The sequence below is a fragment of the Tachysurus vachellii genome, chromosome 4 (assembly GCF_030014155.1).
Source record: "Tachysurus vachellii isolate PV-2020 chromosome 4, HZAU_Pvac_v1, whole genome shotgun sequence".
NCBI lineage: Eukaryota > Metazoa > Chordata > Actinopteri > Siluriformes > Bagridae > Tachysurus > Tachysurus vachellii.
In genome coordinates, this window is record NC_083463.1 from 29,158,908 (window position 1) to 29,172,636 (window position 13,729).

Consider the following 13,729-nt stretch of genomic DNA (forward strand, 5'->3'; position numbering starts at 1 on the left):
CCAGGGTCGAGGTTTGATTCCCGCCTCCACCTTGTGCGTGTGGAGTTTGCATGTTTGCATGCCTCGGGGGTTTCCTCCGGGTACTCCGGGTTCCTCCCCCGGTCCAAAGAGTATCATGTTTTGCCAAGTATTTCATTGAGACCAGCTGGATCTTAAGCCCTGAGAAGTGGGTTGCCATAGACCTTGCCACAAATGCGTCAGTACCTTGTAGTTGATAATCTGTTTATACAGGTCATTTTCCTAAGGTGTGTCCTGGTAGGGGGCTCATTCACCACCCCTTTTGGATATCCCTTGGTTTATGATTTGGTTGGCATATTTACAGAGCGTGTGGGGTTTCCCTCATGATAATTATTTCTATCAGAATATGCAGTCACCTCCGCCTTGTGTGTGTGGAGTTTGCATGTTCTCCCCGTGCCTCTGGGGTTTCCTCCGGGTACTCCGGTTTCCTCCCCGGTCCAAAGACATGCATGGTAGGTTGATTGGCATCTTTGGAAAATTGTCTATAGTGTGTGATTGTGTGAGTGAATGAGAGAGTGTGTGTGTGCCCTGCGATGGGTTGGCACTCCGTCCAGGGTGTATCCTGCCTTGATGTCCGATGACGCCTGAGATAGGCACATGCTCCCCGTGACCCGAGGTAGTTCAGATAAGCGGTAGAAGATGAATGAATGAATGAATATTCAGGAAATACAGTATTCATCGAATTTTAATCTTGTATCCGGGTTCCCTTGAAAAATCCATATAAGAACACAAGCATTGTATGAATTATCTCTTGAAGATACAGGACTTTTGTTTTCTTTTTTAACTCCAAGCAACATACCGTTTAGATCTAAAAGTACAGAACTGAAGTATGGGATAGTGTCCTCTCTGCTTTTGAGAAAGAAAGAGTTCAGCGTACTGTACGTCTTGGAGAGCTTCCCAGAAAAACAGACTGGAATAAAATGGATCAATGCGCAAAAAGAGTTTCTCAAAAAGCTGGATTGCTGCCATTTTGCGTATCTTAAATGAACAGAAATAAACAGCAGCGTTGGCTGGAGATTTAATAGAACTGGAATAAAGTTCACTAAGACAGGTACACACACTGCAGGGCATTAATGAAGTCCAGATGTTTTATTGTAATCATGTCTTAATGCAGAATACAATTAGAAAAAATTGTAATGTGATCTCACAGGATTATGTTATGAGTGCTTTTCCATTTCCGGTTGCGAGTAAGCTGTGTGCGTGATTGTTATTGCTGATCCTCATCTGAACTTTCTCTTCCATTGCTTTTTTTTTTTTTTCCATTTCTCTGCTTGATTTTTTCTTTATGCGTCAGTTTTGTATTAGTTCACGGGTTGTAACGAAGCACTGGAGTCAAGCTTGAGAGGTTTGGAGGTTTTTAAGATCTGGTTTCATCACATAATAATTTGCTCTGCTTAATTTGCTCGTTTATGGTTGGTGAGATTGTTCTGAGAGATCTAGAGCCTGCTTGGTCCTCACCTTGGTCCACAGCCTGCGTTTGCATTGTGGATCTGTGGTGGTGTGTGTGACAGTAGGATTTGCTTCGCAAGTGAAATTTATTCAGTTAAAGAGCATTGAAAAGTCTGGACTGTGGACCAGCCTGTTTGTATGCTGGACTTTTTTATTTTATTTTTTTTTCAACAAATTTGCAAAGTGACCGTGGGTTTGAGAAAGCCGCTATGAAAGTTCTAATTGGTTTGTCTGCCCTGTGACACTGCATGAGCAACCGTTTGAAAAGATGAGATGGCAGGCTACATGTGTCTCAGAGGAAGCATGTGCTAGCCTTCACCCTTCCAGATTGGTAGCTGCAGGTGGTAATTGGCTACAACTAATCTGAGAGAGAACCGGGTGGAAAATAAGTCCTGTTCTGTATATTAGGTGGAAAAAGAAGACTTGAGTGATTAGATATCTGTCTTTGTGAGCGAGTTATAGGGACATCATAAATGAAAAAAATGATGTGATGGACCCAAAGTGGAGTTGTTAGCAACCTGAAATGGATTCATCGTTATTTATTAAAGATTCGCACTATAATTTGTGATTTTGTGCCAATTTGGTGACCTGTCAATTCCCATCATCATCCTCCAAGACGTGATTATCCAGCCGACCGCATCAAATTCAAACACATCACAATACATCATAACACCCTCGGAGGAAAACACTCGCGTCACAACAACGCGATCGAAAAAGGATCGATCGACAGTGAGCACAAACAATTTTGCCTCCTTAATAGCATCATCAAGGGAACAGAATTCATTATCCGTTGTTCTCTTCGGTCTTGTGAAACATACACGTCATTTTTTAAGCAAATGGTACAAAAGCCCAGACCTTGAAGACTCCTTCCAAAAATCAATTCTTCAGGATATCACGCAACCAAAAATACTTGATTTTTTTATTTGCTGCAACTTTGGGAGTAAAATTGCTTGCCAGTGAAGACACATGAGGATGTGGTAGCCTAGTGGTTAAGGTGTTGTGCTACAAATCAGAAGGTTGTGAGTTTGAATCCCAGGTCCACCAAGCTGCCACTGTAGGGCCCCTGAGCAAGGCACTTAACCCCTTACTTGCTCAATGCTTCTAGGCTACCACGTAACATATAACTACAAAAGCTGTACTAACATATGACACACACGTAAAGCAACGAGAGCTTCGGCTGTGATGTCATACAACACGTCTTGGCCAAAATTTGCAGTATTCTTAAAAATAAGTAGTGAACGACCTGTATGGACCACAGCAGTGACACAGACTCCTTGGGATTGTGATGAACCATAGGAGTGTGTCTTTGTGGTATATTGATGCATCCATTCGATCCAGATATGAATGTTGATCAGCTTGTTGGCATCGCCGTGGCGTAGATAATTCATCCAAACAGCAGCTCAATAGTATCAGCAGCTCAGCACCTTATCTACTCATTTTCATCTATTTTGCTTGACTTGCTAGCAAATAAGTAAAGCTCTGTCTTGCTGTACATCTTTCTCTCTCTCTCTCATCCTTTTGTCGCACTCCACCAGTCATCTTTCGTTCTTTTTTTTTTTTATTCGGTGACCCATGACCGTTCCTGCAATGTTCTCTGTGCTGAAGGTCATTACATATGCAGGAGCACTTCACTTCCCTCTGACAGCAGGACTATCGGCTTTACGCTCACACACACACACACACACACACACACACACACACACACACACACACAGTGTACTCCTCTGTTCTTTTCATCAGTTGTCATGTATGACAGCTCAGCTGAAAATTCACACAGAAGTCAGACCTGAAAAACTTTTCTGACGTCCATCAAACTGATATTAGACCCAATTGCACAGTGACACAATCGTTGCTCTTTTGCCTCTTTGCTCTGAAATTTAAATCACGGTGATGGGCTTTAAATTTACTTTGGGTCATTGACTTTAGCAGCTGTCACTAAAATATCTTCTCAAAGAACGCCATCGACCAACAACATCCAACATATCAGGTAACATTCAGGTTTCGCTATTAGCACCTTAAAAATGCATCTTTTATTTTATTCGCTGTTGTCCAGTAATGCTCAAAATCATATTTATGAGAAAGCCAACAGCTACACAACACATCTTTGTGCCAGAGACACGGCTATTTTACTTAGTTAGTAGCTACAGTATGACGAGGGCTGTTGTGTTGATGGCGGTTATTAGCGTGGTGGATTGGATGATTGCTAATACACCAGCATGCTTCTTTTAACTCACACACGTCTCTACTTGTCCTTTCCAAGCCTGACAGTAATTAAGAAATCAATATACAGTAGCTACTGTAGGTATTTGTGCTACCCAAACTTTTTAAGATGCTAGCTACATGAAATATGAAGCATGGTACCATTAGGCTAGTCCCAGTGCGTCAATACAGAAACATTTACGATTCAAGACCAAGCTAGAAAAACAAGACTGAAAGATGTTACAAAAGTAAACATTTCGGAAGCCAAATCTGACATTTGCGGTTGATTTGCGATTTATCTAGCTCTAAGAAAAGTTATCGGAGCTGAGACTCAGATAATCGAGGGTGCAAGGTGGAACATCCTCTTTATTATTAAGGAAAACCTAAAGAGTTTAGCAAGCTGTTTTGAGCGGTGTCAAGGAACTCAGCTACTGTATAAACTAGCTATAAAGCTAGCTGATGAGAATACGAGCTAGTTTGCTAATCTAGTCAGTTTAGCTTTGGCTCATCTGCTAGAAAAAGGTAGCTTAGGTCAATGTGCTAGCTATTTATTAAAGGCATTATAATAAGGAATCGGGATAATGGCACTTAAATTAACAATCTTTGTCCGTTGTATGACGTAGAAAAACGAAATAAATTAAGCTAACTGTTTAGTTTACAATAGCACCAGATAGCTAGCTACTGTATGATATATAGAAAAAAGTTACAGTAGGAAATCTCCTGTAGTAATTGATATGTTTTGTAAGTACTTGGAGAAATAAGTACACGTTATTGAAAATCTTTCTATAGCCAGTAAAATTTTTTCCATTTATTTATTTTTTTATTTTTAATTCAGATGGTGATGTTGAGTGAAAGAGATACAGTAGATAGAAGGTTTTTTGTGTACTCTTATAGAAAAATAGAGATACAGATACAAACCGTGTGTGTGTGTGTGTGTGTTCGCGTGCGCTTGTGCTCCAACACGTGCATATGCGTCCCCGCCTGCGTCAGCGTGTCTGTGTGGGTGGATGATGTTTTATACGTCTGCAAGAAGCTCCTCTCGAGCTGTGTTTTCTGCTGGCAGGTTTTAGAGGCGTGCTGTGTGAGCTGGCAGCATGCGCACTTAAAGCGCGAGGACTGGAACAGATGGATGAATTTAATTGATATCAGGCTTCATGTCGGTGTGTGCGTGTGTTTATGCTTACAACGAAATATGCTTGGTTAAAATAAATAAATAAATAAATAAATAAATAAACAGAGATTGTCTCACCCTTCTAACAAACGACCAAGCGAGGTTTCTGGTGTCTGTTATCGTACAAGTGTTGTACGTGTAGCGTAGTCGCAAATCTTCTGAAAAGCGCACTGATGGGATTCCGTGGATCCGGAAGGCAGCGTCGAAAAACATGTATCAGAAGATCAGAAACCGTCTACTGAATACATGGTTTACGTTCTACAGTTAATTAAAAAACTTATGAACCATACATGACGGAGACAGGAGCCAGAGCTAGAGGTAGCCGAGCTGAAGATGTTGAGGTTCTCTTTGGGAGTGACAAGATTGGACAGGATTAGGGACGAGTACATCAGAGGGACAGCTCATGTTGGACGTTTGGGGGACAAAGTTAGGGAGGCCAGATTAAGATGGTTTGGACATGTTCAGAGAAGGGAGAGTGAGTATATTGGTAGGAGAATGTTGGACATGGAGTTGCCAGGCAGGAGGCAAAGAGGAAGGCCAAAGAGGAGGTATACAGTATGGATGTAATTAATGAGGATATGAAGCTAGTGGGTCCAAGTGTTGAGGATGCAGAAGATAGGGATAGGTGGAGAGAGATGATTCGCTGTGGCGACCCCTGAAAGGAAAAGCTGAAAGAAGAAGAACTATACATGACGAGCTATCCAGTTTTCATCTCTTTTTTTGGTAGTTTTTTAATGCAATACAATAAATAAAAATACAATAAATAAATAAATATAAATAAAAAAATACAGTACTTATTTTCCTGCCCTGGGCTGTTTTTGCAGGATAAGCACCAGATATCCACCACAACCAGGACTAGTATAAAGCACTTATTAAAGTTACATGAATAAATAATAATGGTAAAAAAAAAACAACAACAAAAAAAAAAAAAAAACACATGCATTGTAAAGCTGCAGGAACAAAATGGTGTGTTGTTGAAATAAAATAAATGAATTAATGTAATAAAATAATTAAATAATTAACTAATAATTAATTAATTAATTCATTAATTGATTTTACATTTGGATGTTTTCTAAAGGTCTCCATTTAAAACGCTGTAGTAAACTTGCTTGGTTTCAGAGATCTGCAGGTGATGGATTTGAGCAGGAATGCTTCTTCCACCGCTCCTGTTTGTTTCTAATTGGATATTCGTTATTCTCGTGTTCCTCAGGATGATTGCTGTAATTGTTTGGAGTGTTTATTTGAGGGTGAATCTGATGTCTAACTGTGAACAATGTTTTGTGTGCTTTGGATCTAATTTGTTTGGTATTGATTCATATAGCCACTGTGTACTCAGGTCCATTGTGAGTTCTCGCTACACACACACATTTTACCTGAAGGTAGTTTGCAATTTTTCCAATTGTCATTTAACTGACTTTGACTTCAAGTGATAATGAAAGAACATTTCTTTAATGAGAACACTTTCTTAGCACTAAACTATCTCTGTTTACTTTACACCTACGGGTTAGGGTTTGATTCTCGCCTCGGTTTCCTCCTCCAGTCAAAAGACATGCGTTGTACAATGATTGTCTATCTATCTATCTATCTATCTATCTATCTATCTATCTATCTATCTATCTATCTATCTATCTATCTATCTGCCTGTCTGTCTGTTTGTCTGTCTGTCTGTCTGTCTGTCTGTCTGTCTACCTACCTGTCTGTCTGTCTGTCTGTCTGTCTGTCTGTCTGTCTGAGTCTGTCTTTCTAACTCTGCCTCTATCTATCTATCTATCTATCTATCTATCTATCTATCTATCTATCTATCTATCTACGGTATCTATCTACGGTATCTATCTATCTATCTATCTATCTATCTATCTATCTATCTATCTATCTATCTATCTATCTATCTGTCTGTCTGTCTGTCTCTGTCTCTCTCTATCAGACTTTCTGTCTATCTCTATTTTCTGTCTATTTCTTTGTCTATCTATCTATCTATCTATCTATCTATCTATCTATCTATCTATCTATCTATCTATCTATCTATCTATCTATCTGTCTGTCTGTCTGTCTATATGTCTCTGTCTGCCTCTCCCTGTTGTCTCTCTGTCTTCCTGTCTGTCTGTCTGTCTATCTATCTATCTATCTATCTATCTATCTATCTATCTATCTATCTATCTATCTATCTATCTATCTATCTGTCTGTCTGTCTGTCTGTCTGTCTGTCTGTCTCTATCAGTCTTTCTGTCTATCTCTATTTTCTGTCTATTTCTTTGTATATCTATCTATCTATCTATCTATCTATCTATCTATCTATCTATCTATCTATCTATCTATCTATCTAATGACAAACAACTTTTTAAATGAGCGTTTGTGACAACTTGCAGTCTAATGACCTCTAAATCTACCGAGTTTACATTTGATGACACTGACTGCACTGATGTTTGCATGTTTTGGAAGCTCATGTGGGTTTGAATCTCATGCAACTACAAAAACATGTGTATACAGTATTTCCAACGTCTGCTCTCAATGCAAATAGAAGAATATTGAACATTTATCACTCACAATATTACTATAAGATTTTTTTTAGTCATTGCTTATTCCACCTCCCTTCCTCATGCAAGAAATGAAGTTGGCGAAAAAGCATGTGGTTATCTCTGTAGCAGTTACGGATTAAGAACTTCGCTCAAGGGCAGTGGCACTGGTATCTCTCCTGCTGCAGGCTCGCTCCCAACAACCCCTGCCAGCGCGGGGATTTGATCTCGGGGTGCACATCCCTCAGGTCTGGAATTGTTGCCTGTCAGTGCCACTTACCCGGAATGTTCCAGGCTGTTCCAGGCGTTTTTACTGGTGTTTTTCCTCTGAATACCAAACACAATAAACGAAAAAATTAATATACCTTAACAAAACTTACTTGTCTATATATCGGGGTGTCTGATCTTATCTGGAAAGCGCCGGGCTATGTGCAGGTTTTTAAGGTACATCTGATCCTACCTGTTTAATGAGCTTCCTGTAGACTCAGGTTAGAATGAAAACCTTATTTCCGGGTATAAGATTAGACACCTCTGTTATATATCAATTAGACAATGTCTGATTAGTGGCCGTGGTGGTGGTGGTTGATCAGAGGATCGGGTTCGATACCCTTCGACCCAGCTGTATCATAGCTGCCCCAGCTCCATGACCCTGAGCTCCTCAGTTGGGATATGCGAAGGAAAGAATTCCACTGGGCTGTAATGTATACTGTATGTGGTGATTCTAAAGGCTTCAATGCCCCCAATTTCTCCTTTATTTCATTCATTCATTAATCTTTTAGTTTTAATCATTCATTAATCTTTTAGTTCAAATAAATGTCATTATTGGAAAAATGGATACACTGACTAAGCAGTCAAAAAAATAATAGCACATCATATCTAGGGGTCGTTTCACTTCACAGTCACCTCACATGACCACCACTGAATATATCTACTCTCTGACCTAGAAAGAAATCAGCCCCAGTCTTTACTTCATACCATTCTGTGTATTTTCTCTTATGACCACTGGTGGTGCTGTTGAGCTTGATAGCGCATAACAATCCATAAAAATCTGCATATTAGTAAGATATTAATTAATTCCAAATAAGAAGGTGAAACCTTACAGCGATGTGTTTTTAGCTTTTAGCTTTTATAGGAGGAGCGAAGAACTTCCTAACACCTTACTAGGTGTTTACCCAAAAATTGTGTTTCGGTAATTTTTTGCTCTAACATTCTAAATTTCTCAAACATCATGATTTCCAATTTGGAATCACTTTCACTCCATCCAGCCCAATACTTTATCAGCAAAGTGCAGTTCGTTAGATGGATACATGATACACGATTCAAAACAACTGCAAACTTTGAGCTTTCTTTTCTCATTTCCTTTTTAAAAGAACAAAAAAATTCAAAGAGAAGATGCCAACTCCATTGGTCTTTGAGGACAACAACCTCCTCATCAGAACACGATTGTCAGATTGTATATTTATAATCACACCCTCCAGTGTCACCCAAATGAGGATGAGGTTCACTTTTGAGTCTGGTTCCTCTCAAGGTTTCTTCCTCTTCCATCTAAGGGAGTTTTTCCTCACCACAGTCACCTCAGACTTGTTCATTAGGGATAAATACAAACACATTTAAATATAAGTCTAATATCAATCTTGAACTTTTGTATTATATTAATCTTTGTATAATATTATTATAATATAGTATTTTTAATTACGGTTGCATTTCCTTTCATTTCCGTTATAATCACCAGGTGCTAACGCTAACTAACTTTTATAACTTTTTATACAAATTGATTAAAGATGGGGTGTACGATGTTTGAAAGCCAATGTTGACATTTGAAATCACCAAAACAAACACGCCCCTAACCCAAATGGGTGTCACCCCTGTTTTGATAGCTCCGCCCCACACATACATACGTAACCCAGGCAACTATAATGGCGGAACCTGTTGGGGCAGCTGGCCGAGGGGATATTTTTATCAATATATGAACTCAATGAGTAATACTATGGTAATACAAATGTGTTTTTGTAGTACTGTGTGTTGTACCGTGAAAGGTTTAGCTCCGTTTCACGTGGAAGACGACGTTCAACACTTGGAACCCGAGGCAGAGGTAACGGCAGGTATCTGCCACGTCAATGTTTCAATCTCTTTCGGCTAATGTCAGACATGCGCAAACGTGGCTACACGTTTGTTTTGTTTGTTGGCCCGACTCAGTTTTCTGAAGCATTTTTCAAACATTGGGCACTCCACCTTTAATTTGGAAAAAAAAATAAAGTGATAATGATAATTAAAAAAAGTATACGATTAACAGTCTAATTAGCATAAAGAGATACAATCACTGGGGCTTTTTTTATTGTGTGTAAATGCTTATAGGTTTTGTAGGGTTTGTGTTTTCTATACAAACTTTGTAAATTTTGAATTGTATGAAATTCAATAGATTTTCAATTTTACACATCCATTTGCTCCTATCCAGTTTTCTACACCCGAAATCCCTATCCTTAGCCGTAACCTCGGCCCGAGATGAACACTTCTGAGCCGTTGTGAAATACAGAAGAATGTAACACACTATAAAATGCAAATGACCGTTGCTGCTTAGGAGCTCTTCCTTAAAATATTTACACTTAGTGTGGAACAAAGCTGTAGTAATTACCCGATTAGCGAAAGTCACAAGCCGCAGCTCGTAACGCAAGCCGCATCTGTCAGCGCGGCGGTTGACTCATCGTCAGTGTTTTTTTTTTCTTTTCTTTTCCCCAACCTCCAGAAGCACTGCGCTGCTCATACCTACAGTGAACGAAGGCAGAGAAGAAAGTCAGCAGCAGTCTTCTCTCCGCTGTGAGTTCCTGAAAACCTCCAGCAGTTCAAAGTCAGGCCTGAGCATCAAATCAAATATTTATGCCACCATTCGAAGGAGAAACAGCAGTCTAGCGCTGTGTGTTTGCCAGCACCTAGTTATATAAATGCAGTGTCAAGGAGCACACACAGATTGGATTGGACAGTGGCTCTCTTGGTGGTTTTGAATGGCACAGTGTGAACGCAATCTCAGAAGGCCTGCAGCAGGTCTGGGGCAGCAGACTCACCTGTCTGACTGAATTTACCTGCCGGATACACTCACACTCACACTCACACACACACTCATGCTTTTTTTACTGGAACCCCGGTCCCTAATGATCACTAGAGTATATGTGGAATTGCTGTGAAATGTACCTTGTTATGGTTCAAATGGATAGCAATTCCTTTGAGGCTTGTATTTGCACCTGAACTAGCAGAGTCAAGCACCTTTCTCCAAATCCTCTGGCTTTGAGTTATTTGTTTCGTATCTGCTTCTTTTTTCTTTCTTTTTTTTTTCCACAGGATGCTATATTTGGTGCATCGCTAGAGGTGAAAATGAACCGGATTCTAGATTAAAGATGCATTATGCTGTCTTCAAAGGAATGCTGGGAAAGTAGATTGTACAGTACACGCTGCTGTGCTGTGTGGATATACTGTATGGCACGTCATGCAATATTAACCGCATGACAAATGATGTTTATAGTGATGACTTTGTGTGTGTGTGTGTGTGCTGCACACTTGGCACAACATATGAACATGTTAGAAAGTACAAGGCAGGTTATATGACATCCAGATACACTGTGGACTCATTTCAGTTTTCACACTTCAGGGCATTTTCACACTTTTTATTCAGCACCTAGAACTTCTTGTAGACTTCTTCTCTGGTATACATTCACATACGAAAGAATTTCGTACGTCACACACGTTTGCACAACGTAGCAATAATAGGTGCTAGGTTCATCCTTATTATTTTTCTTAGCTACCTAAATAGCTTTCAATCTTTATCCCATCTCTAGATGTACAGTACAAATTTCAACGAGCCTTTTCCCCTCATTGTAGCTCTACTGTAGATTTCTGTTCATTGGCTTCAACATGTTGTGCATTCTGAGATGCTTTTCAGGTCACCGGGGTTGTGAAGAGTGATTATTTTCTAGCAGTTTGGATTTTTTTCCCCCTGTTCAACATTGTTGTGTGTGAAGATCACTCAAAATATTCAGTGTGTCAACAAAACCGCGTCATGGCGAAATAGGTGTGTTCAGGTCACACACCGGAAAGGTAGGACTTACAGGTCGAATGCACATGATTCGCCCCACAATGTCGAAATTACAAGCGGGAATTTTTTTCCAAAAGAAAACGTTATAGTGTCAATGGATGCAATCTCTTGCTAATGGTAAATTTATTGTAATTGAACGTTTTCTTATCTCAGAAGGTGATTTCATTTTATTTTCGGTTGTGTGGTTGGTATATATTTAACAAGTTCTTATTAAAAAAAAAAAGCTGTTAAGCACCAATAGGAAAGAAATGGTTTGATTACAATTTAATATGTATCAATAAAATTTAAAGTGACACAATTAAAAAAATTAAAAAGCAAAAAATATATATATATTTTATTCTAGTTAAAAGATGGAAGAACCTCCATAACTTCCCAACAGGTAAATATGACCCTTCCAGGAGGACTCGGACCCACTGAAAGTCACTACAATCACATCTTTCCCTGTTCTGATGTGAACCTTAACTAAAGTGACCTATATCTACTTTATCTATACATTGTGCCGCTGATCTCTGATTGGCTGATTGAATATTTGCATGAATAAGCAGGTGTTTGTATTGAATAGAATTAAATACTAAGTTGTTTAGCTCTTGATACAGTATGTGCAAGATTTTTTAACACTAAGAACACCACGAACCAAGCTGTGTATTTTGTATCGTTCTTGTGCACATCAGTTTTTATCACTAAACTGTTTTTCTCTTCAGGGTTGTGGAATACTCTCTGGACCTTCAGAACATCAATTTTACAGCCATCAGGACAGTCAGGGTTCTACGACCACTGAAAGCCATCAACAGAGTCCCAAGTAAGTTCTCCAATATGTTCCAACATGGCATTTATCTATTATGGCTTTCTTTTTTTATTCTGATGGTGGAGAAAATATGCTCATATGCTCATTTTCCCAGACCACTTACTTTTGTCAGTATACTTTATTGTAAAAAAAAAAAAAAAAACAAGATCATTTTGTTTTCTTGCTTGGGTGGTTCATGAGCTCTACTACGAACCAAGAGAGTTCAGCACAAGATCTGTTTGCTTTTGCCAAGAAGTGAAAGCTTGGCTATATATAACGCTTTCAACAAGACGATGAGCCAAAACAAAAATATTTCCAATTCAACACATCCAAATGGTTTAACACAGAAAAAAAATCATGTTTTTTGCAAAGACCATTGGAACTCAAAGGCCCACAGAAGATAATAAAGTAGATTAAAATGTACTTCATGGATGAGCGGCCTAATAAAATTGTTCGACATTACAGGCACTCAGTTTTGTTATTTTATCCAAGGACACAGGAACCAGTATTTTGTAAAAAGATTGCACTACAAAGCAACATATTAACAAAAATGTACCAGGTCATATTAATTTATTAATTTACTGCTTTTTTTTAAGCACAACACTTGAAAATCTCAAACGCTAAATGATCAGGGTTTTTATTTGTCTCTAAAAACTAGAAAAAAATTCAGTTATATGAAATGTATAGTTCTTCAATGACTCAAACGCATGCACAATTTACCAGGGAAATTTCAAGGGTACAGTAATAAAAGCATCAAAACTAAACAGGAAGTAATGATATTTCTTGTTTAACTCGCAAAATCGGGGGCACGGTGGCTTAGTGGTTAGCACGTTCGCCTCACACCTCCAGGGTTGGGGGTTCGATTCCCAACTCCGCCTTGTGTGTGTGGAGTTTGCATGTTCTCCCCGTGCCTCGGGGGTTTCCTCCGGGTACTCCGGTTTCCTCCTCCGGTCCAAAGACATGCATGGTAGGTTGATTGGCATCTCTGGAAAATTGTCCGTAGTGTGTGATTGCGTGAGTGAATGAGAGAGTGTGTGTGCCCTGCGATGGGTTGGCACTCCGTCCAGGGTGTATCCTGCCTTGATGCCCGATGACGCCTGAGATAGGCACAGGCTCCCCGTGACCCGAGGTAGTTCGGATAAGCGGTAGAAAATGAGTGAGAGTGAGAACTCGCAAAATCTCGCAGATCAGATTAATCCAAACGAGACCTTGGAGTACGGCACACGAGAGCCTTCTCACTTAGAAATGATTTCCCTCGATTTAATTTGCTTAAAGTCTCTAAGATGATTAGATAAGAACAGTGAATCATCTTAATCCTACATCATGTGAGTTTGGGTAATAATAAGTTAATAAACCTGAGAGACCTATGGATCGTCCCGTCACCTGAGTTCATGTACAACAGTTTACAGTAGAGAAATGGAATCAGAAGCTTCATATAATCAGAAAATCTTGGAGATTTAAAAATAGTAAAGATTAATGATATTTGTATGTCAAAATCAGTTTAATAGGAA

General features: G+C 39.3%; 1 protein-coding gene across 1 annotated transcript in view; it reads left to right on the forward strand.

The window, feature by feature from the left end:
* LOC132844910 (voltage-dependent T-type calcium channel subunit alpha-1I-like) overlaps positions 1–13,729 on the forward strand; it is a 147,773-nt gene that overhangs the window by 44,642 nt on the left and 89,402 nt on the right. The window contains exon 5 of the mRNA XM_060868793.1: positions 12,136–12,233. Coding sequence (XP_060724776.1) covers positions 12,136–12,233 — 98 coding nt within the window. The remainder of the gene's footprint in view (positions 1–12,135; positions 12,234–13,729) is intronic.